This window comes from Schistosoma haematobium, chromosome 4, assembly GCF_000699445.3.
Source record: "Schistosoma haematobium chromosome 4, whole genome shotgun sequence".
Lineage (NCBI taxonomy): Eukaryota > Metazoa > Platyhelminthes > Trematoda > Strigeidida > Schistosomatidae > Schistosoma > Schistosoma haematobium.
The window spans coordinates 32,297,300-32,324,307 of NC_067199.1; the positions used below are offsets into that span (position 1 = coordinate 32,297,300).

The 27,008-nt window shown below is 30.3% G+C and overlaps 1 protein-coding gene across 1 annotated transcript; it reads right to left on the reverse strand.

Moving 5' to 3' along the window:
• Positions 1 to 26,026, reverse strand: MS3_00007870 (uncharacterized protein; the record flags this gene model as incomplete). The annotated part of the gene is made up of 9 exons (XM_012936342.1): positions 1 to 92; positions 2,260 to 2,526; positions 4,733 to 4,864; positions 6,848 to 7,120; positions 8,560 to 8,889; positions 14,518 to 14,662; positions 16,413 to 16,576; positions 23,842 to 25,306; positions 25,868 to 26,026. The coding sequence occupies 9 exons, from the start codon at positions 26,024 to 26,026 to the stop codon at positions 1 to 3; spliced, it is 3,027 nt and encodes a 1,008-aa protein (XP_012791796.1).
• Between the last annotated feature and the right edge of the window lie 982 nt (positions 26,027 to 27,008).

Here is a 27,008-nt window from a genome sequence, read left to right on the forward strand (position 1 = left end):
TTATCCACAATGAGTAGGATAATATTTCAAAGTTTTTGAAGCTACTAATGAATTGATACCAAATGTTAGATGCTTTTTTATCCCATGAAGTGCTGTAAATAAAAAATAGACACAAAACAATGATGATGATAATAATAATAAGGGAGGATACAAAATCCAGTGTAATTATAGTAACTGTGTTAAAATCAGGTAGTGACCACTTAAATTAGTGAATAAAATTCTTTTTTTAGTCATCTAGGTGTCTATCCAGCAACCAAAGGACGAGTTTATTGAGTAGTATTTCGTTATGTTTTACTGCATAGCTGTGAAACGTGATTTTTAAAAGTAAAGAGTTGTTGTAAGTTACTAGTAATTGATTAAAGATGCTTTCGGGAATTCGCTTGTGTATGACGTGGCCACCAAGTTGGCAATACCGAGGTTAAACGTAGACTACTAAATAATAATAATAATAATCCGGTTAATCAAACAGTAAATCCTCATCTATTGAGGTGCCTAGGATGTACATTACATATTCTCACCTAGTGTATGTTGATTTGCGATATCGAATGATGCAAGAGTAGCGGTTGGGAGAAATCTAGAGGTGACCAAACCAAAACGTACCGCTAGTATACAAAATTACTAACAGTTGGACTGAGATGCACTGGTATGCTCAGGTTAGTTCATATGACTATCGCGACTAATAGTTTGAGACTATCATTAAAATGGCTCGGATTTTTTTAATGACACAAACTCATTCACTTTTTGTCTTCCCTTAGATCTTGATGTTTCAAATCATAATACGCTCTCATTCTACGAATATATTCTTTCCTCTCTAATAATATTGTCTTTGTCTAATATTTTTTACTATCATTGATACGGTTGTTTCTCCCATTACTTTAGAATTTGTCTACATAATTCCATCTCACTGTCCCAATGTAGTGACTTGACTTTTAATAATGTACACATATGACAGGTCCTAAATTACTTATGGTTAAATGACTTAGTCATTTAAAAGGCTACAAAATTTTATATGATTTTGATCTGTAAATTAAACTTTACCTTCATTAGAAAGAAGTTAGTTTCATGATTAAAAAAAGCCGGAGATTACGTTATAAACATAAATCTAATTATTCTTTGATCATCAATGATTCTTATTATAAAATCAGTTTTCAAGGTTTAACTCAAATTTATCATTTAACTGTGTTTCATTATTTGACTAATTATGATATTAATAGCCGATTATCAATGTATTTTTTTAAAAAATTGAATGACTTCAAGCAATTTAAGTATATACCAGCAAATGTTTGTTAAATGTTCATTGTTAGTTAAAATCCTGAATGTAATACACAAACATATTACCAGTAGATGTTTAACCCTTGAAATAAATGTTAAGTAATAATCAACTCGTGAATAGAATTTTCCTAATAGCACGAATAATCGTGTTCATTATATTTATTTTTATATTAATTAGATAAAACATAAAGGTAGCTGACTATTTTAGACTGATATTCGTCATAAACATTGATGGATGGTGACTAGCAGTGGAATCCAGGAGGCACATTTTTGTCCTATTTGAGATTCTTCATCTGGATATACATGGATTCTAAAGTTGACGTTTACTCCGGGACTTGAACTCAGTATCGTTCACTTCAAACGACACCATAAAGTCAACTTACCTACTGAGTCCTGTTAACCACTTGTTTGTGAAATGACGTGAAGATTAAATTCACTTAGTATTGTTTGTTTGTATCATCTCATTGTTGTTTAGGACTACAATTGATTAATTTTTTGTTGGCATATGTGAAGAAACATGCAAATAATACCAAATGAATGATATTTATAGTATTTTGAATTCTTTATCGCACTGATTTTATTTATACGTAGTTTTTATATTTTAAATAGTTCTGTGGTGTGTGCTACTTATATTGACATAAGTAGTATATGATGTTAGTCGTGAACAGAAGGTCTGGCAGCAGAGAGACAAGAGGATCGAACAGTAAAGAATGGAAACAAAATGCAATTTTTATGAAAATGCAAGAACAATGAAGTCTGAGTCATTATGAAACCATTGGTGGACACTTTTCAAATTAAGCATTTACATTATGATTGTTAGATTTTATTAACAAGTCCTGTAATTTTGTGTTCAATACATTCTATTGTCCCCACCGGTGTTCTGTCCACTACAGTTCCAGTGAGTTTATCTTAGTCACTAGGACGGATAAAAAAAGACTTCTAATTATAACTATCAAGTGAATTCATAAATATCATGAATAAACTTACGTATTTTTTGATGCAGATTTGTATTTTTCTTCAATGTGCTCATTTTTTGATTATTCAAAGTCACTTTAAATTGTGGTTCAGTTTTATATTTATACACATCAGTTTGAGTTATTTCATTGATTTTAGGTATAAATATCAAATTTTTAAGCAAATTTCTCCGAACAAATTGACTCATACTTCTACGTAATTCTTTTGATTGTACTTGTAGTTTATTGAGTTTATTATATAAACAAATTAAAGTTGATGATTGTTGAATATTGAATTCATCTGTAAAGTAAAACAAATGATGTTAAAGCTTTGACTACTCATTAAGTAACATCAGAATTGTTATGAAAAGGTGATTACTTCATCGTTTTTGTAGATTTCAATTAAAAAATACTATTGTTTATATCTATGTTCTGATTCATACATTTTAAAGTTCTAACATGGGTATGACTGTAATTTATGGACGACGTTTGAGCGACGCTAAACTGGCCTTGAGAATGTTCACCTACTGACTAGAGTTAAATGAGGGTTTTAAATCTGTGTGAAGTATAAGGATTGCGATTTACAGTTGATGGTTAGGGATAGCAATTAGATTTAGGGCTTCTATCCCGAAGTGACATCAGCTAAAATGTCAAGACGCCATTTAGCTAAATTTATAAAGAATTTCGTGCCGAAATCCATGACTTGTTATTGTGAATCTGATTAGTTCGTCTATAAATAATGGTCTTGCCGTATATTTATCACGAAATCTACAAATAAATCCAACTTTCAGAAAAATTCCAAAGGTTATTAACTCTTATTAATTGTATACTTAACAAACCTTGTTCAGAATAATAAAAGAGGGAATATCTTAAACTTATCTAGATTTAGTATTCGTTTATAATCTATTCTTTTTAGTTAGTATTTTTTTCAATCCTATTTCGTTGTATTCAACATCACCAGTGATTTATCGAATAAATATAAATATTGAATGCAAATGAATTAAGTATTATAGCTGTAGAATTAGGGAACGATTGCTGAATAACCAGTTAAAGTAATTAGAAATCAAACTTTTAAAGATACCTGATGTACACGGTGTAGATAACTTCAGACTAACGTTTGATTCAAGTATTTTATTATCAATACAATTCATTTCATTGTAAGATAGTTTAATTCACAAAAGAAAACAGATTTTTTTTTATTTTTCACTCAAAAAGGACGGTACAATTAAAATCTTGTTTTTTAATAAAAATCGAATCAACATTGGATCATAAAAGTACTTAACCTTTAAGTATAGAAAGCAAGTATTTCATGTACTGAGGTATTGTTACTTTCTGGTTTCGTATACTCCGATTAATTAAATAGTGAACAAATTTTTACAGACTGTATATAAGAAATTCCTCATGATTATCCTAGAGATTAAATATATGACTCACAGTACGTATAAACAATCTTATCTTACAGAAATTTAGCTAAAAAGCAACTAAATAATTAGAGTAGGGATAAATTTATTTTAAAACAACGTTTATTATGATCAACTCTCGTTTAAAGACATATCAAGAGTTAAACAGTAATATACAGCTATATTGTCATAGAGATTAAAATGAAATTATCTAGACAACTACTGTGAACCAGGAAACACTGAACGAGCGTTTTGTCTTAATATGGAACTCTTAAGCAATCAAAATTAATGACTCACTCAGGAATCGAACCTGGAAACCCTTGGTTTTGAGGTGAGAGCTTAACATCATTCAGTCCCGTACATTCCTACATTCAGTTATCTCACGATATCGCTTTGCTATCTTTCAACGGCCTTACATTATACAGTTAAAACTCACTGATAACTGCTTCTTACCAGAACTATAAATATTCACATTACCAGAAACGTAAGTACATCAATCTAATGAGTCTTGGAAAAAATCAAAATCCATATTTAAATTCTAATAATGATTATGAATAAGTGATTTCATGATTGAATGGATTAACGATTCAAGTTAACATCCAAGATTAATTTATTAAACAATTAACCCTTCATTGAACTAATAATTACCAGGCAGTCAAAATAATACGTGACGAAATGGCTATATCATGTCAACCCCCATAACAAAGCTGATCAGAATTCAGTCCTCAGTATCAACAACAAGATAATTTAAACCTTTACTACTAGTGGTATGAAAAATGTACTCGTTCAGCAATTTACCGACTATCTTTGATCAGTATCTCAAAGAATAACACGTTTGAGTTTGAAACGAAGGATACCTAGTTTGAGTTACATTCAATCCGAACACAGACACTGAGGTGCAAGTACATCTAGTTGGGGAGTTCCAAATAAAATCAAATATGCACGCTGAATTTCAATGCTAGACATAATTCATCTATTCTTACTAAGTGCTTACTAAGTACATTTATATTCGTACGCTGAAATCATGTCATAATGATAACAATAACTGAAAACAGTAAACAATATTAAACAGTAACTATCAGAATAAAAATTTCAATATACACTTACTAGTTAACTTTTCACATGGTTTCCTTAATAATACATAGATGTCTGCTACATAGCCAGAGTGAGCAAGTGTATTCAATGTAATTACTTCATGTGGATAATCGTCAACCAGATTAATGTATAATATATGACATCCTACAATTTTCAAGAATTTAAGTGATATTTAAATGTTATTCTATGAAATGTGTTATTAAATCGTTAATTTTTATGCTTAGACTAAGAGACTATCATCAGTAATGATTGTAATAATATGATTCAAGTGAAACATAATATAATCATGTTTAAACAAATCTCAGAAAGTCCGTAGGGGAATTAAATAAAATATAAAGGTAGTATAAATGATAATTAAAACGTATTGAATCAATTGGAATGAAAGGAGATGGAAAATTATGATATACCTACATACTCGATTATAAGATGACTGAATAAAGCGTATCCAGTTTTTGTTTTATTTTCAGAAAGTATGACAGCTACTTATGTAAAAGTACTTTTCATCAAGAAATGATGATAACTAGAGAATCACTGAAAAATAGGAACTATGATGAAACACATGTTGAATACTCTTCATAATGTATACTCATGGCTTCAACCTGTACCAAACCTAAGAACACCTGCTTCCTCAAAAACCACAATACCATTAAACCACTGAGTCAAAGTCATCCTACAGTTTATATTTTCTAAACAAAGTACATTTTCAAAGTATTTCGATGTTTACAAAACACCATCTAGGAATAACTAACTTGTTTTTTAACTTAATTGACCACAGTGATCACAGTCCTCAACATAAATATCAAGATTCGTATCACGAAGTCAGCATTTAGAACACAATTACTACCACTAACTAAAGTGACTTTGCAGAGACATAATTCTTATTCATATAGGGGACTCTATATCATGAGCTGATATTAGTTGGGAAACGGTTGCATTCCATGAAACAGTGAATAAATGTTTCATTCTAGCATGAAACTCCTTGGAGGTGTGCATTCATGACCTTGCCAGCGACTATCAGGTCTCATGATAAGCACCTAACCCTAAAACCTCTGAGCCGGTATACAACTGTTTTTTCTTTAAATGTAATTTTGACACAAAATGACATAAATGTCTTACCAAAGTAAATATTTAGTAAAATAACTAATCAACATTAAAAGAGTTCATTTTGTCGTATATATTCTTTTTAAACCATCAACAGTGGAAATTAGATCATTAATTTCATAATGCCTGTTATTTGTTACTCTCTTACATCTTTATGATTACCAATGTCAATAATGGTATGAATAATGCCAATGGAACATTCCGAACCGTGATATCACTCAAAAACCAAAGGGTCGTTTAATAAAATTTGAAATACATAATATAGTACTCAACAAAACTCCAAAGTGGATTTTATATAGTATGTATTCATTCAATTCATAAATATAAAATTTCCTTATTTTAATCTAAAGTGAATTTTTTTCATGAAATATTTATTCAAGTCTAGCACTGGAGTCCTGGACACTTATTTTGTCTTATTTCAGATTCACCAACTAAATATATCTGGATCTCAATGTTAATGTTCAGAATAAAACTGAGAGGAAAATAAAGTATCTAGTATTATATATATATATATATATATATATATATATATATATATATATATATATGAATTTAATAGTTGGATTCATGAGTCAATTGAAGCAACATCACCATGGAAAACCTGGAAGCACTGGATGGCCGTTTCGTCCTATTGTGGGACTCCTCAGCAGTGTGCATCCACAATCCAACTTCGCGAGATTCAAACACAGGTCTTATCAGTCTCATGCGCGAGCACTTAACCACTAGACCACTGAACCGGCACCCAATGGTGTTAATGTCTGAATGCGCACTGTTGAGGAGTCACACAATAGGACGAAACGGCCGTCCAGTGCTTTCGGGTTTTCCATGGTGATCTGTCTTCAATTGAATCATGATCTGAACTATTAAAATTACTATAATATCTACAAAAACCCTTCTCTGATTAATATATATATATATATATATATATATATATATATATATATATATATATATATATATATATATATATATATATATATATATATATATATATATATATATATATATTCGAGAATATAAATTTACCACTTTTCATTTTAGCTTTTATATTCTCGTTAAATATTTCATTCACTGTCAACGGAGAATAGATATCACTTTTTCCAAATAATTTCAAATCCTTTAGGATACTCGCTTCTTGGATAAAGATAATCCAATCAGATTCATGAATAATTTCCTCATGATTATTTGTATAATTTAAATTGAACACAGTGTCAATTCCGTCAGGTAAATATTTATCAAATACACGAATATTATACTTAAATTTTTCTAATTGACGTATAATAGTCAAACTGATTGAACCTGTTTTCGAAAAAGGAGAAAAGTACAGATACAATAGAAACAAAAATAAATCAACGATAGAGATGGAGTTATTTAATTTACATTTAACTAAGATCTTTCATGATATTGATCTTGTAAATTTTACAATCTATTTGAGGTTATCATGTAAATAAATAAAATACAAGGTAGTAATCAAGTATACCATTCTGGTATAGACAGAAACTTCATCTATGAAACACTTGAAACCTGATTTTTTTATTTTCATAAGGAAAACTCTACCAATCATACTTTACTATGATTAAAAAACCCTATTTATTCTATCGGTCAAACAGTCAGATGTATAGAATGCAGAACGTAGATTATATTTGCACCTGTTCAAGTTATTCCATCAGCTTTCCTATAACCTGGTTATAACAGTTTTTAAAATTAAAGTCTCAAACCCACAGGAGATCATTACAGGACCGAATAGCTCAGTGATAATATTTCAGAGCATAATGCTTTGTGAAATGCTTTCAAACCTCACAGGGAGTATTAGTTCTCTCATGGTTTTAGACATGTCTTGTTGAAGAGTGCCATCTTGCAGGAGAACTTAGTCAAACAGGATCTAATGTCGACCTTATTCAACCTCATAATAATCTTCTGTAGTTGATACTATCAGATTTGTTTTAAACTAATTTTTTTAAACTAGTATAAGTTATCTTTTATTCTTATGAATTGGAAAATTCCTTTTGATAGCTTAATTATGAGATCAAACACTCAAGAACTCTTATCATTATCCTATCTGATCTTGCAAATTCATCTTTTTAATAGGATAGTTGATCTTCGCATAGTATTCTGATAAAAAAGAAGTCAGAAATACAACTATTGACTGAATTAGTACGATAATCTATCAATTAAACAATGGGTTTTGTTAGAATCAATTATTGATAATTTTTATGACATTCTGTTATAGATTGATAATCATTCCAGTCACTTTTGACATTTACTTAATATAAAATTCGTTCCCTGTAATAATTATTGAGATGTAACCATTAAGCCTTGAGGAGGAAACCTATGTAGTAAGAACATTGCCATTTGAAAAACCAATTGTTTCTCCTGACCAATAAAACTAACGGACAACAAAAATTATGTTTATATCACTACACTTTTATGTAATTTATCGAAGTAGTTGGAAAATTATATCTGATATTAAATTGATAATTAAAGAGAGATTATCCAAAAGGAACTATTACATAACTCAAAACAGCCAATAGCAAAACTTGGGTTCGAAAATTGTTACACACGAATATTATTGAAGCTACTGAAATTACTCAATGAATGATGTTGATAGATTAAAGCCATACGAATAACAATAAACATATGTGTAGTAGAATAATGGATTTTCCCACATACAGGAAAAATTAATTGAAGATGAAAACTTTTGTATAGACAAATATCGAGTCAATAATTAACCAACTTACCTAAACCAATAATACCGATTTGAATATTTCGATCAGTATTTAAGTGGGTCCCTTGATTGTTTGATACAATATTCTCTATTGTTTGGTCGTTAGTAGTAGTATGTTTGAATACAATATCATTAGTATGATTATATAGCGGTTTGTTAATTTGCACTAGTTGGTTCATTATCGATTGTGAAGGTGGTGATGCTGGTCGTTTGACAGTAGGTTGATTTTTGTCATTCACATAAATCGACATGATATCATAATGTGTGGATAGGATAATACCAATAATGAAATCAGCTGATTTATTTACATCAAGTTCCAATGGTACGATGTGTAAATTTATGCCTAAATTATAATATTTTTATAAAAAAGTAATTAATAGAAGTGTATTTGAGTATGCATTAGAAAAATAGAAAAGCAATCTACATTGAGTAAGAGTAAAAGTGTAGAAAGATAAAATCTTAAAATAAACGAGCATTAGTTATGTGAATGTTTTACAGATCAACGACGTTTTGTGCAAAAATTTAGCAGGAACTCATGAACAACAATTTTCAAATGTACTGATGAAACCAAGATAATATTTTATGATGGTAATAGCTCACATAATGTTAAAATACTAGTTGCATGGGGAGTTACATAATGTATGAATTTTCAATTACTGATCAGTGTCTACATCCAGGTTTGAATAGGTGGAGTTATGTATATATTTTACTACTTACTAATTATCAGTAATCATTCAAGTAGTACCAATTTATGCAGGGTCGTTCAGGGGGATTGATGGAAATAGTAGAATTTTCATAGTTTGAATTACGAAATATTCTTAGTTAAAGCGTCGCTGAAGACCCGTGAGCACTGAGGAGCCGTTTTATTCTGGCATGGAACACCTCACCAGTGCCCTTTCAAGATTCCATATCAGGGAATCAAAACAAAGCTCTTCGGTATAGCGCGTGAACATTTAAACTCCGAACTGCCAAGCCGGGATCCGACGTTCTTAGTGTGCAACTTCAGTCAGTCCGTGATATTATGCAATGGAATGGGGGTCAGAGGTTTGTGCACCGGACCGAAGGCCCTGGGTTCGATTCCCGAACTCAGGGTCGTGGATGCTTACGGTTGAGGAGTCCTAAGTCAGGATGAAACAGCCATCCACTACTCCCGGGTTTTCAGGGATGTTTTAACCAAGATCAGTCCGTGATTTAGGTTTTAGGGATTATCTATAACAGATAGGTCATGGCTAACATTGGGATCCATAACTCGCGCTCCTTCTTGTTTAGGATTCGTCAGCTGGATACACCTGCACCATAGTGTCAATGTTCACGCCAAGACTCTTAACAACTTGTGACATGACACTTATATCGAGGCAGTTTGCACGAGATCAACATATTTCAAAAAATACTGATTACAACTCAGCCCCTAATATCAACAGCTAGACAACTAAACCTCCTAATAATAATGATATAAAAACTGACTTCTGGTCGGAAAGGTTTATAAAATCACGAAAGATCCTCATTATTCTTTCAGGCTATTGATAAAAATTAAAGACTTGCTCTAATAATTAAACGCTACTGTGAAGGTGAAGATTTTGCTCAGTTTTCTTTTTCTAAACTTTGTTGTTTCCTATGATATATGATTTACTTAGGATCGTTTTAGTAACATGTTAGCATCCGTTGGTGATACACAGAATCAAGGAGTTCAGGACATGGACTGTTATTAATCAGTCATCGGTGCGCCTCACAGATCTCCAATCGATAATCAGAATTTCGTCCGTGATGATAAAAAGTTAGATAACCCTGACTTAAATATTTCACGAAGTTAGGTTACTCTTGATCCTACTGGTTGACTGTGAAATTTATCAGACTGAATAAAGACCAATAGTACCGTATCATCTTGTTGATGGCAGTTACAGGAAACCTAAAACTCAAGTTCCATCCAAGTTTCCGCCTGCTAGGAAACTTATCTATAACTGTTAACATAACACGATACTTTTGTAGCTGAAATTATCAAGGAGCTATCTAGACCTCAATTGCTTTCATGTAGAACAGATATATTCCCAACAATCGATCACTCAGCATTAGCCACCTTTATATTACCTAGTCTTTTGTACTTAACAAATCCTATAGATTGACTGACGCCAGGTGACGCGTATTCGTCTTTCAACGACAAAATCACATCTTTCGAAATTTCAGTCACATTTTGTTAATGAATCCTAAGCCATAAAAATATTTGGTTCATAATTCCTAACCATCTTACCCAAAACAAACTGCACTGTTATATCAAGTCGTAGAAATTGTTATATGTATTACAACATAATTCATAGAATTTATATTACGATAAAGAGAAATCAATTTCTCCACAATGATAAAAACAACTTATGAACAGCTTCACTACCTCTATGGTGATTTAACTATTTACTATTAAATAGAATGATAAAATACAGATTTCATTATCTTATTTATTTATTTATTTGAGCACATAAATATTGGTAGAAAGGGGCACTGAATACACATGTACCACACATGTCACTTGATTTGTGTATGGGCTGTGATAGTGCTCGTGTGCCCAAATGGAAGTAGGTGCTTTTTAGGGGGCCAAACACGAAGCCTTCAACTTAAAGGTCTGACCCACAAGGTAATGGAGCAACGTCAGGAAATTCAGTCCGATGGTAGCCGGTCATCAATAATTGGTTCATACTCCATTTGTTCCCTCAGCATCCTGAAGCTCATGTGCACCATTGGTTTGGAATCAGGGTTTTCCCACTCCCCTAGGTAGATCTTTTATGTCCATCAACCCGGTTAAAGCGCTGGATATTCTCTTTCCGTCCTCTCAATTTCGCAAACAACACCGCCCCCCTATGAGAAGGCAGTGAGTAGGACTACCATAGCAGTAGCTGTATATGTATGACTGTTTGAGAGCATTTCAATAGGGAGAGCTAACTATCCCCACCCTAAGTCGTACCAGGGCATTTAAGGGCATTTCATTATTTATCACACTATATATTCGACAAATAAATCTTTTATTTCCAAAATAATTATTAGATAAATTAAAATAGAATACAAAAAAGAAACATTTGCAAATTATACCACCTTATCATACCCCAATGAATATTAAACAATAAGACTTGAACTAATATACTACTAACTATTATACATTGGAAGTGTGTTCAATTAAATTAAACTAATATAACTTATTCTTATCAGTAATAATAATAATAATAATAATAATAATAATAAATAATGATTTCATTATTAACTAACTAATTAATTCAGTTTTCTTTTTTCCTTTTTTTACTTATATAGAAAGTTATAATTGAAATTTAATCTGAAAATACTCCAAAAAGAAAAAAGGGAAAAGAATAAAACTGAACAATGAATTTGTATGTTTTATTGTGATTCCTTTTTTTCTAAAAAAAAATTATCAAACCCAGTTTAACGTATATTTATGTTAAAGTATATTGACCTTTTTGTTTTTTCTAAAGTAGGGACAAACATGTTACCGATTCAAAATAAAAAAGAAAGAAAGAAATTTGATACGAGTCGAATAATAAGATACTTTCGTTAATTAAGAGTTAATAGGTAGTATGTATTTTGTACTACCAGTATATTTGATTATGTTTATGTTATGACTTCTAATGGTATACAGAATTCAATGAAAAAATAACAACATATAGATTGAGGTTAGACATTAAGATCGTTGAATTCGGATATAGTGGTTTGTACGCTAAACCGATGATTTCGGGTTTGATCCTCAGGAGTGAATGTGTACTGCCGAAGAGTTCTATGCAAGGATGAAATAGAAGTCCATTGATTCTAGGTCTTAAAAGTCGATTTAACTTGGATCGGTTCATTATTTCAAGGATACTATTTAGTTTACTTTCGATCAGCAAGAGGAAGAGCACACTGCATTAAGAATTGGGAACAGATATTTAAATGATGAGTAGCAACTGAAAATTACCAGAAAGGATTGCTCAAAACAGAGTTCGATGGAGAATGCTAATGGGCGGCCTATGCTCCTCCACGAGGAGTAACAGGAGTAAGTAAGTAAGCAAGCCAGGACTTCAAGTTTATTTTATATCTGTGGAAGTTAGTATATTGGCCAGTCGGTGATTTTATATTGATGCCTCTTTTTGTTATCCTATGTGATATTCTTTCCAAGTGAACATTTAAAAATGTTTTACTATCACTTAGTTATTATTCATGATTAAATGTAATTGTTGAACAAAGGTTATTGAATATGCTCAAACAATTATCCTATTCATCCCTATTTTTCTTACACCGTTAAACTATCTTCAATACAGTGACAACAAAATTTTAGCTGACTGATGATTTATTTTATCGATCTTTTTTTCCAGTTTTGCATCTGCTAACAAAAAGTCCAATGGTGATCCTACAACGTGAACTTAAACAGATCGTGACTCGAGACGTTTATAGAACCACACTTTAACATCAGGATTAAAACTGTTTCTAATCAAGTAAACTGGCATATTTATTGATTTGTTTGTGAATTCGCAATTGTCATATGTTTTATTTATTTTTGGAGACTACGACTAAACAATAATTCGAATTACTGGATCTCTATGTTTTATCAAGTACTCAACCTTAAGTTTATAGTAGTTGATTCAAACACTAATACATATTTTTAACGTTTACCGTTTCCAGACTTTGGTGTGAAGAATGGGCGCTTTGTTTATGATTCGGTAGTTCGAATTCAATTGAAAAGTTCTTTATCTGAACGAAAGATAACATTATTGATCGTAACAAATAGGTAATATGTCCATTGTATTGTATAAGAATTGAAACAATATTACTTATACGATAGATTTACATCAGAATTACCAAAAGTTTTACATCATAAACTTATCCTACGCGTATAATAATTTCATATTATAACTAGCATACAATATGACGAATGGTTATCTTTCCTTATGTATGTAACATGGTGATTAATTCGAAATAAGAATATGGGACAATGCAAATCAATAGCCAAATTAATTATCGCACATTGAGTTTATCACGCAAATATGTGTTTACGAATATCATTATCTTTCCATTTTTTTTCTTTTTTCATTTTATAAGAACTTGGTTACATAAGTCACACCCAATTTAACTCATTACCGTATCAATCTGTAGTGGGATTAGGATAAGGGAAGAGGAAGAGCAAAGTAGGAGTGAGTGGGTGAGTGAGGGAATGAGGGAATGAAAATTCCCGCTATAATTAAGAGGGGAAAAGTATCTACATAACAAAAGTTGTATTCGTTTAAAAATTCAACAAAATAAATCATTAGTCATCAAAAATCACATAGAGCATATTTGTTTAACTAAATATTCACTTGAGAAGAAATAAAATGTCCAATTAAGTAAGTCAACCATATTACTGAAGAAAGGTGTTTTAAAACAAGTCAAGATAATTGAAATTACTTGCGATTTAATGTATATGCTTAAAATAATGTGAAAAAAATGAAATTTTTATCAACATTTTCCTAAAGAAATCACTATTGTGTTTTGAGATATTTACCACTACAATTCTCTGAATGTAACATAAGTCATGAAATGTCGAAGTTATTTAGGACATTTTAATCACATGTAAAGACTTTTTCTGAAATAAACAGATTAAGACGATCCTCTCATGATGAACTTAGATAAAAAAAGATGGATCGATTAAAATCCAGTAATTCAACAATTGGAAGATTCATAAACTGAAATTAAATATAATTCATTCATACTACACAAGCTGATGGTGTTTCAACCTAAATAGTTCAGTGGATAGCAAGTTTGGTGTTTGAAAAGAAAGTTATTTAGTTCGAATTTCTGTGTAAATACTAATAGTTAGATGCTGGTTTATCTAGTTAAAGAGTTTCCAATAGAAAATAATGTACTACCTAACATTAAAATATCTTGAATCTTATTCAAAATAGATCATATCAATTTTCAACACTGACATTTAAACGTTAAAACATCATTTTCTTTTCATTGAACTTACCAAGATTTTTCACTTCATCCCAACAATTCATACAAGTTAAACATTCAGGAATGTAAATATTTTTCAAAGCTGAGAAATATTGAAGATATTCAGCTGACAATATCATTTCCTGATAAGTAACTATATCTGAAACATTTTGACGAATCTTGATTATAAATATATGCATGAAAAAAAAGAGAGAAAGAAAAATTTTTTTTAATAAATTCTTGTTTATTTATTATTTTTTTGTTTTGTTCCTGTTAATACTACTGAAAACTTTATTTTACTTGAGTAACATAATAGTAATGTTACTTTATTTCCTAAGTGAAAAAAATGTTTGCTTTCAATATATGTTTGTTAATTGTATCTATGAATGAACAAAAACATTATCTTGATAAAACATAATGCATAAGGTACCTTGTCTTTTATTATTATTATTATTATTATTATTAATACTAATACAGTTTTATTATTATTATTATTCATATGTTTTCTGTGAATAGAAATGTTACATTTTCTTACATAATTTTAAGATATATTTCCTCTTGTTGATGAATTGAAATGATTACTTATATAAGTAATTTAATGAATAAAAACTTTTGGTTAAATAAAGATTTGATTGAAATCGTGAGTCAATTGAAGCTAGACCAGCATACAAAACCTGGAAGCACTGGATGGCCGTTTCGTCCTAGTATAGGACTCCTCAGCAGTGCTCATCTACGATCCCGCACCCCACGAGATTTGAACTCAGGACCTATCAGTCTCGCGTCAGGCGCTTAACCAACTAGACCACTATTCTCAACGTTTGGAAATGATATCGTTCCTTCAGTGCTTTCGAGTAGTATCACTGGACTAGCTTGAAATTTATCACTCTCATGGACTAACATCATTTAGAGGGCTACTAAATTTCAGGACAAACTAGGTAGTTATTTTTTCCTAGCATGTAAATTCTAAGTACTATATAACGACACTTACAATGTATGGTTCCAATATAATATTGAGTTGAATCAAGCACTGTGAAAAGTCTCAAGCTAAAAAGAAATAATAATTTCAAGTGTTTAAATCATGAGTCAATTCAAGCTAAACCATCATGAAAACCTGGAATTACTGGACGGCCACTTCGTATTACTATGGGACTCCTCAGTAGTGGTCTAGCTTCAATTGACTCATGATCTCAACTACCGAAATTACTCTTATATCCACAAAACCTCTTCTGACAATAATCATCGTACACTTACTAGTGACTGGCTTCAAGAGGTATTTGCTGGAATTCTAGTGAGAAGCAGTGACAAGTGGAGTTCAATCAGGTCTGTTGTGAGATAATAACTCACTGGAGACAATGGTGAATTTGTCGCTCAATTTCATGGATTAGTTGGAGTTAGACATTAAAACCTAGTGGCTAAGCGTTCGTGCGCGAGATCGATAGGTCCTGAGTTCGAATCTCGTGAGACGGGATCGTGGATGCGTGCCGCTGAAGAGTCCCACAATAAGACGAAACGGCCATCCCGTGGTTCCAGATTTTCCATGGTGATCGAGCTTTAATTGACTCATGATCTCAACTATTGAAATTAAAAAGAAATAGTTTAATAGTTGAGTTCATGAATCAATTATAGCTAGACCACCATGTAAACCCTCCCCCTTCTGATAAAAAGAAATAATTGTTTGTTGTCTCATGTTGTCAATAATTCCATACACTTAATGTTATTTCATTATAAACAATAATTTCTAATAATTTTTTCTGTTTTTTTTTATCAGTAAACTGTTAATAACACCATCTCTAATTACCATGATTCTCTTGATTTTGTTAAATTTAGTAGAATTCCATCTTAGTTTGAAATAAGTAATCATGATACTTAATCTTTTATAAATAATAATGTATTGTGATTTAGAAAAAAATAATTAAACAGTATACTTACATGTTCAGGAAGATTCTTTAAATCTGAATACTGAACACATAACAGATTAATTACATCGTGAAGAATCGGCATTTCAATTGTTAACTCGTCAATACCAATAAAAATCACATATTGAACTATGCGATTTAATGAAGGAATATCTTCTACTTGATTCGATCTTTCCTCTTTAAAAAAATACCAAAGGAAAATGAACATTCATAATAATAATAACACATTATTTTTTATAATAAAAATAACTTTAAATTTCAATCTAGCTGTACTTATTATTAATTAAAACTAAGACTAGTAACTGAATAGTTCTTATTAATTGTATTAACGTATTATTAAATACTGAGGTTGTATATACACTGAACAGATATAACAACAAATTTTCATACTGTTGACTGATTACTTAATAGTAAACAGTGTCATTTTGTTTGATCATAAATGCTGATCAAATTTGATCGATTATGTTATAATGTGACCATTAGTTTAAGTTACTGGATAGTGAGACAGAGTATATCTGATGTAAGGTGATTTCAGTCCATTGAATGGAAGACTTAGCTCTAGATTACTGATTAGATTAAATCTGCTAACTAGTAAGTAACTGAGTTTCTCTTAGAGATTTATTAAGCCAAAGAAATGGAATCATCGAAAAGTTTACAAATCTATCCACGTTTTATCACATATTTACTAAAGTGAAACGTTATATGTCATCGCATAAGTTATTTATATGAAGAAATCTAAATATTCATTCTTTTCTGATATCAAAAGCAATGATGTAATGCCTATTACTAATAACAGATACTTAGTAGTCATAGTAGAAAATCTCCCCTACTTTATACCGATTGATTTGGAATCTAACAAAAATTTACAATAATCTATCTAATTTATAATCGATTGTAAAAAGAGATTATTATGTCTCATTTATATGAAAACTTGGTACAACATACAGTGATCGAAATATCTTTAAATCCTGGACAATATATGAACTGTATAACCTAGTACTTTAAACTGTTTGGATGTTTTTCTTGGAAGCTGTTAGTTTTAAAGCTGTTTTTCAAGATAAGATTTCTCTTTTTAATTTCTTTACAATCGTTACTTTAAATTAACATGTAATCTACGCTAAATCATATTTATCTTTTAGAAACAGATAATACCAATGATAGTTAAATTTATTTTGTATTGTTGTTTGAATCTTCCCGTTAATGTTTAGGACTGCAATTGATCAATCTCTTATTTATATATATGCATCATATGAAGATTGCCTCGATATCGCCTTAAGTCACGAGCATTATAAGCAAAGATGGATGGTGGCTAGTAGTGAATTCCAGGAGGTGCGTTTCGTTTTATGTGGGGCATGTCAGCTGGATGTACTTGCAACGGGAAGATTCAAGCAACCAATAGAAAAATGAATTAAACTTTACCCCTTTGCACAAGCCAGTAGCTATCAAAACTCAATAGCTAAGTGGATAATGCGATGGCGTTTGAAGCGAACGGTACTAGGTTCACATCCCGGAGTGGACATCAACTCTGGAATGCAGGTACATCCAGTTGATGAGTCCCACATAGAACGAAGCGCGCGTCCTGAATTCCACTGCCAGCCGCCATCCACCAGTGATAGATAGTCACTGTTTTTTAATTCATTACTAACGTCTTCACTTTAAAATTCATCTAATTTACATAAATTATGTAAAATATTATTATTTCTGATGTTCAAATGGTTGAGATAAACATGATTTGTGCATGTACTGTTAAGTGATTCATGAAATAACTTTAGTTAAATTTCAATATTATCCAAAATGTGATCAATACTCTTGAAAAGACACACTAGCATGATGAAACTTATCATGTAAGCCGTAATGAAAACTAACACCAAACCGATCATCTTGATTATGACTATTTGTAAACTGATAGCAAGTTTTTAGAGGTTTTCGAATTTCTATTGGAAATTTTAATACCGTCTCTGTAGATCAAAATACCTCTCACTAGTTGAAAAACAATACAGACGAACTAATAATAATAATAACACTGATCATGAGTGTACGAAATGTTTCTGTTAAAGTTAGATTTTGCCAAGTGGTAGAATCTAAGAGACTCTCTTCTTCCCATTTTGAACTCATTCATCTTCAGTCATTTCAGTGTTATTAATTACACCAAGACTCGAAACTAGTATCTTTAACTTGATATATTCAACTCATCATTCAGTGAGCTACTGAATTCAAATACACAAGTTGTTGAGTCCGAATCCCGATGTGAATGTTAACACTGAGACGAAGAAAGACCAAGCCAACGAATCTGAAATCGGATGAAACACGCTTTCTTGACTCCACTATATACAAATATACAAATATAATAGAAACTTGTAACTAAATGATAAAACCAAGTTAACCAAGATAAAGATCGACAGGACAAGTTGCGAGTCAAACATGGAGAAATTCTAACACTTCACTTCAACCAGAAATTCGTGCTGATGATTACGTTCAAAAGAACGATAAAAGCTACACGACTAAATCATCTAGCCCAATAAACAAAACTTCACCTAAGTAATCTACTCAGAACGTATATATACCAACAAAGACTAGTCAATTTCAGGCCTTAACAGCAACAAAGAGAAAAGAAATGAAGCCTTACAAATGTAAACAAAACTAAATTACATTTCATAATTAAATATAACAAACTATAATTGTGAAAAATACAAAACGATATGTAAATTACATTCTTCATTTGTGATTAAAACAACTGGCTATTGTATTATCCTAAAGTTTTAAAGAAAATAATAACAATATTTAAATAAATCAAATATTGGGAATTATACTAAACAATTATCTTACATCTATTGTTCCTAAGGAATTCCATAAAGTTATTATTATTATTATTTAACCAAAGTTATTTAGATTCCATATTCATTTATTTATTTTCAATAGTATTTTTTCTTCAAAAATTACTTCTCTAATTACACGCCCACACATACAAATGAGTATACTCCTCAATTGAAAAGTAGTTAATACAATTAACCAATCATATTCTTTTAAAAATGTATTTGTAAATTATTCTGTAATTAATTACCTAGTTAATGAACTAATAATTTAATATTCATATTTACTGCTTGTTTACTATTGAATCTACTAATTTTAACATTTTGTAATCAATGATAAGAGATTGTTTCAATGATTATTTCACTGGTTGAAATCATGAGTCAGTTGAAGCTAGACCACCATGGAAAACCTGGAAGAACTGGACGGCCGTTTCGTCCTAGTATGGAACTCCTCAGCAGTGCGTGTCCATGATCCCGCACCCCACAAGATTCGAACCCATTTGCTCACTAGTGACTGACTTCAAGAGATACTCCTGGAGTTCTAGTGAGAAGCAGTGACAAGTGAAGTTCAATTGGGTGATATCAATTGTGAGATATCAACTCACTGAAGACAATGGTGTACAGTGGCGCAACTTCGTGGACTGGTTGAAGTTGGACATTAACACCGTTGGATGTCGTCCAGCTCAGTGGTTTGGAGGTTAAGCGTCCGTGCAGAAGACCGATATGTTCTGGGTTTGAATCTCGCGAGGTGGGATCGTGGAGGTGCACTATTGAGGAAGTTCACAATAAAATGAAACGGCCACCCAGTGTTTCCAGGTTTTCCATGGTGGTCTAGCTTCAACTGACTCATGAATTCAATTTTAAAATTCAAATTGTATTAAAACTCATACCCATTGCAGAAGTGAATGCTATCTGAACTCAGTAGCTAAGTGAATAACACTATGGCATCGAAAGCGAACGGTACTATGTTAGATTCCTGGGGTAAACATCAACTATGAAATCCAAGCACATACAGCTGACGAATCCTAAGTAGAATGAAATACGGGTCCTGCATTCTATTTCTAACCACATTCCATCGTTTCTAAATTCAGAATCCAATTCACTCCCACACTGAAATTGATCATAAAAATATATCCATAACTTCTACGAAAACCAAAACTATGTGAGCTTTTTCCTCGCAGTCAGAATTATCAGAGCTATGAAAGAATTTATGAGTTTTGTTTAAAGCTCTCCAAAACTCTATATGAAATAAATAAATACATCAATATGAAGTCATGCTTATTAGTACACCCTAATTCAAAATGTTATCGTACATTACAGCAGAAAAAGAAATAACTTCTAGAAGTTGAAGGATACATAATTAAAATAAGATCGACACTTATAGCTAAAAGAGTGAAGTAAAATAAAATAATGAAATACCAAGATTTAATTCCGTAAGTCACATCTTACTATAACTTTCGGGAATCTTACGCAATACTGCTTACTAATAACCATACAGTTACTAAGTGTACGGTTCTATGAAAAAAATTTTAAGACGACATTTACCATCTGATGTTAATTTCTGATATAAAAAAACTGTCGTCAATGCAAATGATGTACACTAAAATATTTCACGTTATTTACTATAAAACTGATTCACCATATTATTTCATACGTGAGGGTGAATATAACTTTAATTATTATTAAGCACAGGAATCGAACCATACCTTTTCCTCAGATAGCCCCATATATCCTTACACAAATCCTGTAGGTTTATGAAAAGAATTAGTAGTCTTTCATTATTTTACCAATTTGTGAAATCTGTGTGATTTTGAGATGGTGGAAAAGATTTATAGTTTAATTAGATGATTTTAATGGAGGTTTTTTTCTTTGAACCGGATGGTTTAATTATATAGCTTTCGTTGTCCTTTAAAACAATATTATCAGCACGAGCTTCAAATAAAAGTGAACTAATCGAATTTCTCTACTGAATGCTTCATGATCAAATAATTCAGCTCAAAGAACAAACTTCCACCAAAATGAAACATATGTAAATCTATCAGAGTAGATTGATTGATTAATTACTTTTTAAAACTAGTTTGTTTTTGGATTAGCGATAAATTTCACATCAACCAATGTATTCCCTTCAATGTAAAAGTGTTCTATAAGATAGAGAAGTGAACATTTTAATTATCTTTTAATGTAGTCATTCTGTAAATGATTTAATACTTTTTTACAATAATTGAGGAAACAGTTTGATCCCTTAATAGTTATTTTGTTTAGTTTGTGCCTCGAATTCAAAGAAACACATATTCATTTCAAAATCAAAAGCACAAATATGATATGCCTTGATTTTTGATGAAAGATAACTCGAAGGCTTGTAATACATAAACAGAGTTATTTTATTTGATCATATAATTACAATTCTTCGTCAATAGAAAAGTTCGTTCGTTAAGCCTACAGTATAGTAATTAATTAGTAAGAGTTCAAATAAGTAATCAAATGTTTCGTAAGGTTAGGGTTAGAGGTAATTGACTGGAAACCCTAGACATCGATTTCGTAACAGTTGGCACTTGTTAGTTAGGTGAACCTGTAATCTTGAATAAACCGTTGCTCCCTGGTACATACGATATCATTTCATCCAGCTTCATAGTTTTAGACGTTACCATTGAGCTATCTGTGTCTTAACTTTCCTTTTAATAGCACTAAGATGCACCTACGACTGACTGATTGCTGAGTGGTGATGTACGTCATGTTTCTCGATTCCTTTTTAGTGCCAATCGAATTCTATCAATTAGGCGTTTCATAAAAATATTTATAAACTAGTTAGAAAATAAAAATAAATCTGTAACAAACCCGTTGATGAATATAACTCTCACTTATCAAAAAGAAGTGACTTTGGAATCCCTTAAAAAATCATACATTTCGAATTACATACTCAATAGATCATTTCGTAACAGACATTTTTTAAGTACATTCAATTTGTTGACAAAAAAACAGGGAAACATTAGTGTCACTTTAAGGGGAACATTGACAATTATTTATTAAGTTTACTTTCTTGGTAATAAAAAATCCCTGTTTTATAATTGTTAGAAAAATTAATATTAATTATTCTAACTTGTATTGTTTAATCATAAGATAAAAAATTCAAACAAAACAAACACTAGAAAATAGATGAACTGGGTCAAGGAATGGAATCCAGAACAAACGTTTCATTTTACTCCGGACTCTTCGGCTGAATAGATGTGCATCCTACTATTGATATTGACGTCGAGACTAGAACACAATACCTTTTGCTTTAAAAAACTAACATGTTAATCATCGTGCTACTGAGTCTAGATAGTCACTAGCTTCTTCAACAAATAAAATATATTTAAAGATGCCATAAGTATTCGGAGCTCGACAACGCCTTGATCAGGAACACCTTTATAATCCCAGTCAAGTCTGAAGTCAGAAATGAAAGAGTTCGAAGATATATTTGCAAGGCTATTGGTGTATCGAAGGAATGTTTGGTCTAAGCTGGCTTGTACTTGAAAGGGATGTGTAGTATGGCGTACCTATTCATGACCTAGTGAGGATGTGTGACCGAGAGCCTTCAGTTAGGTGAATCCAGTAAAACTATAGTGGTCAGCATCAAATATCAAAGAATTAAAGAGTTATTGATTTTGAGGATTTATTTACGGCTACATGTTTATCGTAATAATGATATAAACCAAAAATTAGTTATTCGCAAAAACTATATATTAGTTCTAAAAAATATACATTCTAGTAATGGAATTTACACCGAAAATATCACTTTTGAGTTTTTATGAATATAAAAAGTGCTATATTTTCACTTAGAACCAATTACTTTAGGTTTAATACATACACGTTATTGACGATCCAGAAAACTTGATTGATTTCAGAAACCCTATTTATTATTAGAAACAACCATATATACATATACTACTTGGGTTCTTGTCAAAATGATGATTTAAAATTTTTTTGCTTAATTTAAAAACAATCTTAATACAATGCATAATATCAACTGCTTCAAACTACTAATCATAACCAATGGTATCAATAATAATGTATAATATATAGTCGAAAGTGTCAAAGAGTACAACTCTATTGAGAACCATTGATGGCAACATTCTCTAAAGTTATGTTATTCATCCTCACTAACATTTTAGATTGTAAGCAGTTGAAAAGAATCTAAAAAAACAAAATGAATTCATATTATTCCGTACTAATCTTTGTATTGGCTCTCTTTAAGGTAATAAAGGGAACTATGCGTATGAAATAAATTACAATAAGTTTAATACATACAACTTATTGACGATTCAGAAGACTGGATTGGTTTTAGTAGCCCTATTTATTATTAGAAACAATCATATATACATTTAATGCTTGAGTTCTTGTCAAAATGATGATTTAAATACGATACATCATGCCGACTAATTCTAGTATGAGTGATAACCTTGAAGCTTCCGATTATCAATCATAACCAATAATATCAATAATAAATAGTCAATAACTAGTTGAAAGTATAAAACTTAATAAAAGAGTACAATACATATTTTAGAATTATTGATAGCAACATTCTTTAAATCTAAATATTCATTTTCATTAAATTGTAATAATAAAACATAAAACTTATTCATGATAACAAACCTTTTATCTGTAAACGATTACAATAAACAGTATCATTTACTGATTCATTATAATTATTCAATTTAATAAAACAATCATTATCTTCTACTCTTTCATGATTATTCTGTTTAGAATCATTGAATGAATAGAATTCATTAGGTTTTATATGATATTTCATTCTATTTTCATATTCTTTAATGAATTCCGATTTAATAGATAAATCTTTAATTTCATTTATTGAATTATTATTAATTAAATTATTTGAATTGATTATATTTAATGAATAATTTGATAATGAATTATATTCATTATTTAAATAATTTTGATTATATAATTCATCTTGTTGATATAATTGATTGTAACTATGTAATTTCGATGAATTAGTATAAGTATCAGTGAATTTTTTTGTTAAAACATTATTGATTACTGATGTTAATGATAAAAAATAATCTGTTGATAAATTTGATGTAAATGGTATTGAAATTGTAGAAGTAAACTGATTTTTAGTCGTATCCGTAGGAATATTCAATAAAGATTGTTCTTTATTTGATAGTAATGAAGTTCTCATTAGATAATCACTGTCATTAATGAAATCCTTACTTATATTGTTATTATTATTATTATTATTATTATTATTTTCAAACATACTTGTTACTGATGAGAATGCAGATTGTGGTTTATGATCATTAATAATACCATTTATATTATTAATATTATCATTACTATTGGAAGGTGAATTACAAGACTTTTTCAATATACTATTTTCATTTTGAATTAGATTTGTTAAACAGACAGTTGTTGAAGTGATTGGAGTATGACATCTTGAAGTATGAATAAATGAAGTGTATTTATCTATTGAATAGTTTATTTGTTGAGGTGATTGATATGAATAATTCTGTAGAACAGATTGATCTTTATTAATAGAGGTTGGATTGAAGTGTTTTCTTGGATCATATAAATATTTTTTACTTGTATTTAATTCAGGTAATGATGATGTAGAAGTATTTAGTGAGATTGTTTTTAGATAATCATAAATATGAGGAGAATATAAATTATTAAACCACATCAGTGGACTATTAGAATCATTATTACTGTTAATGATATTAGTTGACTTATTAGCCCGAATTTTATGGTCGTTTCTTAGAATTGGAGATGATTGGGTTGAATTGGATGCCAATGTGTGCTTTGGTTTAAATGATCCCAACATATTTAAACAACTATTATGTTTTGTCATGTAATTGAGCATTCCTGATTTTAAAAAACACATCTTATTTCTAATTCCTTGAGTATGATGCAATCCTCTTCCTCGACCAACGCCACCACCACCTCGAGTACCACAACAGTTTCTTTTATTCACTGTTGATGGAAAACGTGAGATTTTAGGAGGTAGTTCAACTCTTATTGGTTCATCAACTGCTGGATCAGCAACCGGCACATCACCCTCATGTTTTTCTCCACCATAAAAATGACCACTGCATACTCGTAGCTGAATGAATAATGCAAAGTATCAATAAATATGAAACATTAATAATTACTGATTATAAAAAAAAGTAAATCCAGTGATAAACTAATCTTACTCATTTGACATTGACTGAGATCGACACTTTTACACAACTTTTCAATCTTATCAGCTACGGTCTATACAAATAACAGGACCATACTTTCTGAGATAATAAAAGATTCTTTATACTATTTTATTTCTAGTTAATAATAAGTTTCAAATCGGGACTATGCAGCAACTTTTTACTTCATAATGTTCATTAATACTCCAACTAGTGTAAGTTTACAAGTAAAACATCCTTTTAATTAATAAAATCTTCAGAGATAACTATAATAAATATATATATTGATCATTTCTACTGACCATTATTAAACGTGTATAATAATATTTAACGACTAAAACTCAACGCACATTATGTCTGCAATGATTTCATTAGTATTATACTCTTAATGTAAAGATAACTGTGATTAGACTTATTTCTAATAAAGAAATTAAACTAATATATCATTACCCAACCAGAAAAAATCAATCATTTCAATAACTAACCTGGCTAACAATTGTTTCTTCAGTTCTACCTATTGCTTCTAGCCACTTCTTTCGTAATATTGCAGGTTTCTTTGGTACACGATAAAAATGTCGATTATCTTCAGCACCACGATAACGTGAACGAAATCGACAATTAGGAAATCCACAAGTTGTTGGCATTCTTATAAATTACCAAAATCTATCAAAACAGTAAAGAGTTTTTTTTTATTTTTTGTATTAAATGTAATAAACATTATTTATACAAAATTATTCCGTTGATTTTTATGAATAACTTCAATTGAAATCATGATTCAATTGAAGCTAGACCATCATGGAAAACCTGGAAGCTTCTAGGTTACTAAAATCTCCACAAAACCCCTTCTGTCAATAATATTTGTAAACTAATTATCAGTTCCATGCATACAGTCACTATGTAAATGCTGCATGTTTATAAAGATGCTTTAATTGTCAAAACAGTACTTATCATTAAAGAGGAAGAATGTATTTGTAAAATCTCAGTGAAAGAATTTGAAGTAAATTCAACATTTCGTCTGGTAAACTGATCCAAGCTTTTCCAAGGAAATATCAAATACTGTGAGTATTTATAATTGTTTATCTCGAGGCATGTAATCATGTATTTCATATTTATTTTTAATCAGTATTCATTTGAAAGACGTTTTGAATTTCTTCAATCTATTGGCATACACTTATTGTAATGCAGAATTATCATAATTTTTTTTCAAAGATGAAATTGATTTTAATATTGTTAATATCCTACTAATAAAAATAATATGTCCCAAAATATCTGGGAATAGATTTCGCTGAAAATAAGTAGTATTCACTAACAATATTCAGTACTAAATGGTTAAATAATATAGAAAGTTCCCATGTGGTAAAAGTATATTCATTATCACGTCTATTACGTAATCTATATTAACTACATTTAGTGTTAAATGTTATATAAGATAATTTCATATTTAATAATAAAATATTTCATTTAAATGTGTAAACTACTCATATAATAATAACAGATTGACCTACAGTGATAAATGAAAACTATTTGTTCGAAACCACTTGTCATCAAGTTTCTCTTATTAATTACTTCTAGTATTTAGGTTGAAAAGGTTTAAGAATAAAGCTTATAAAGCAATATATATCATGA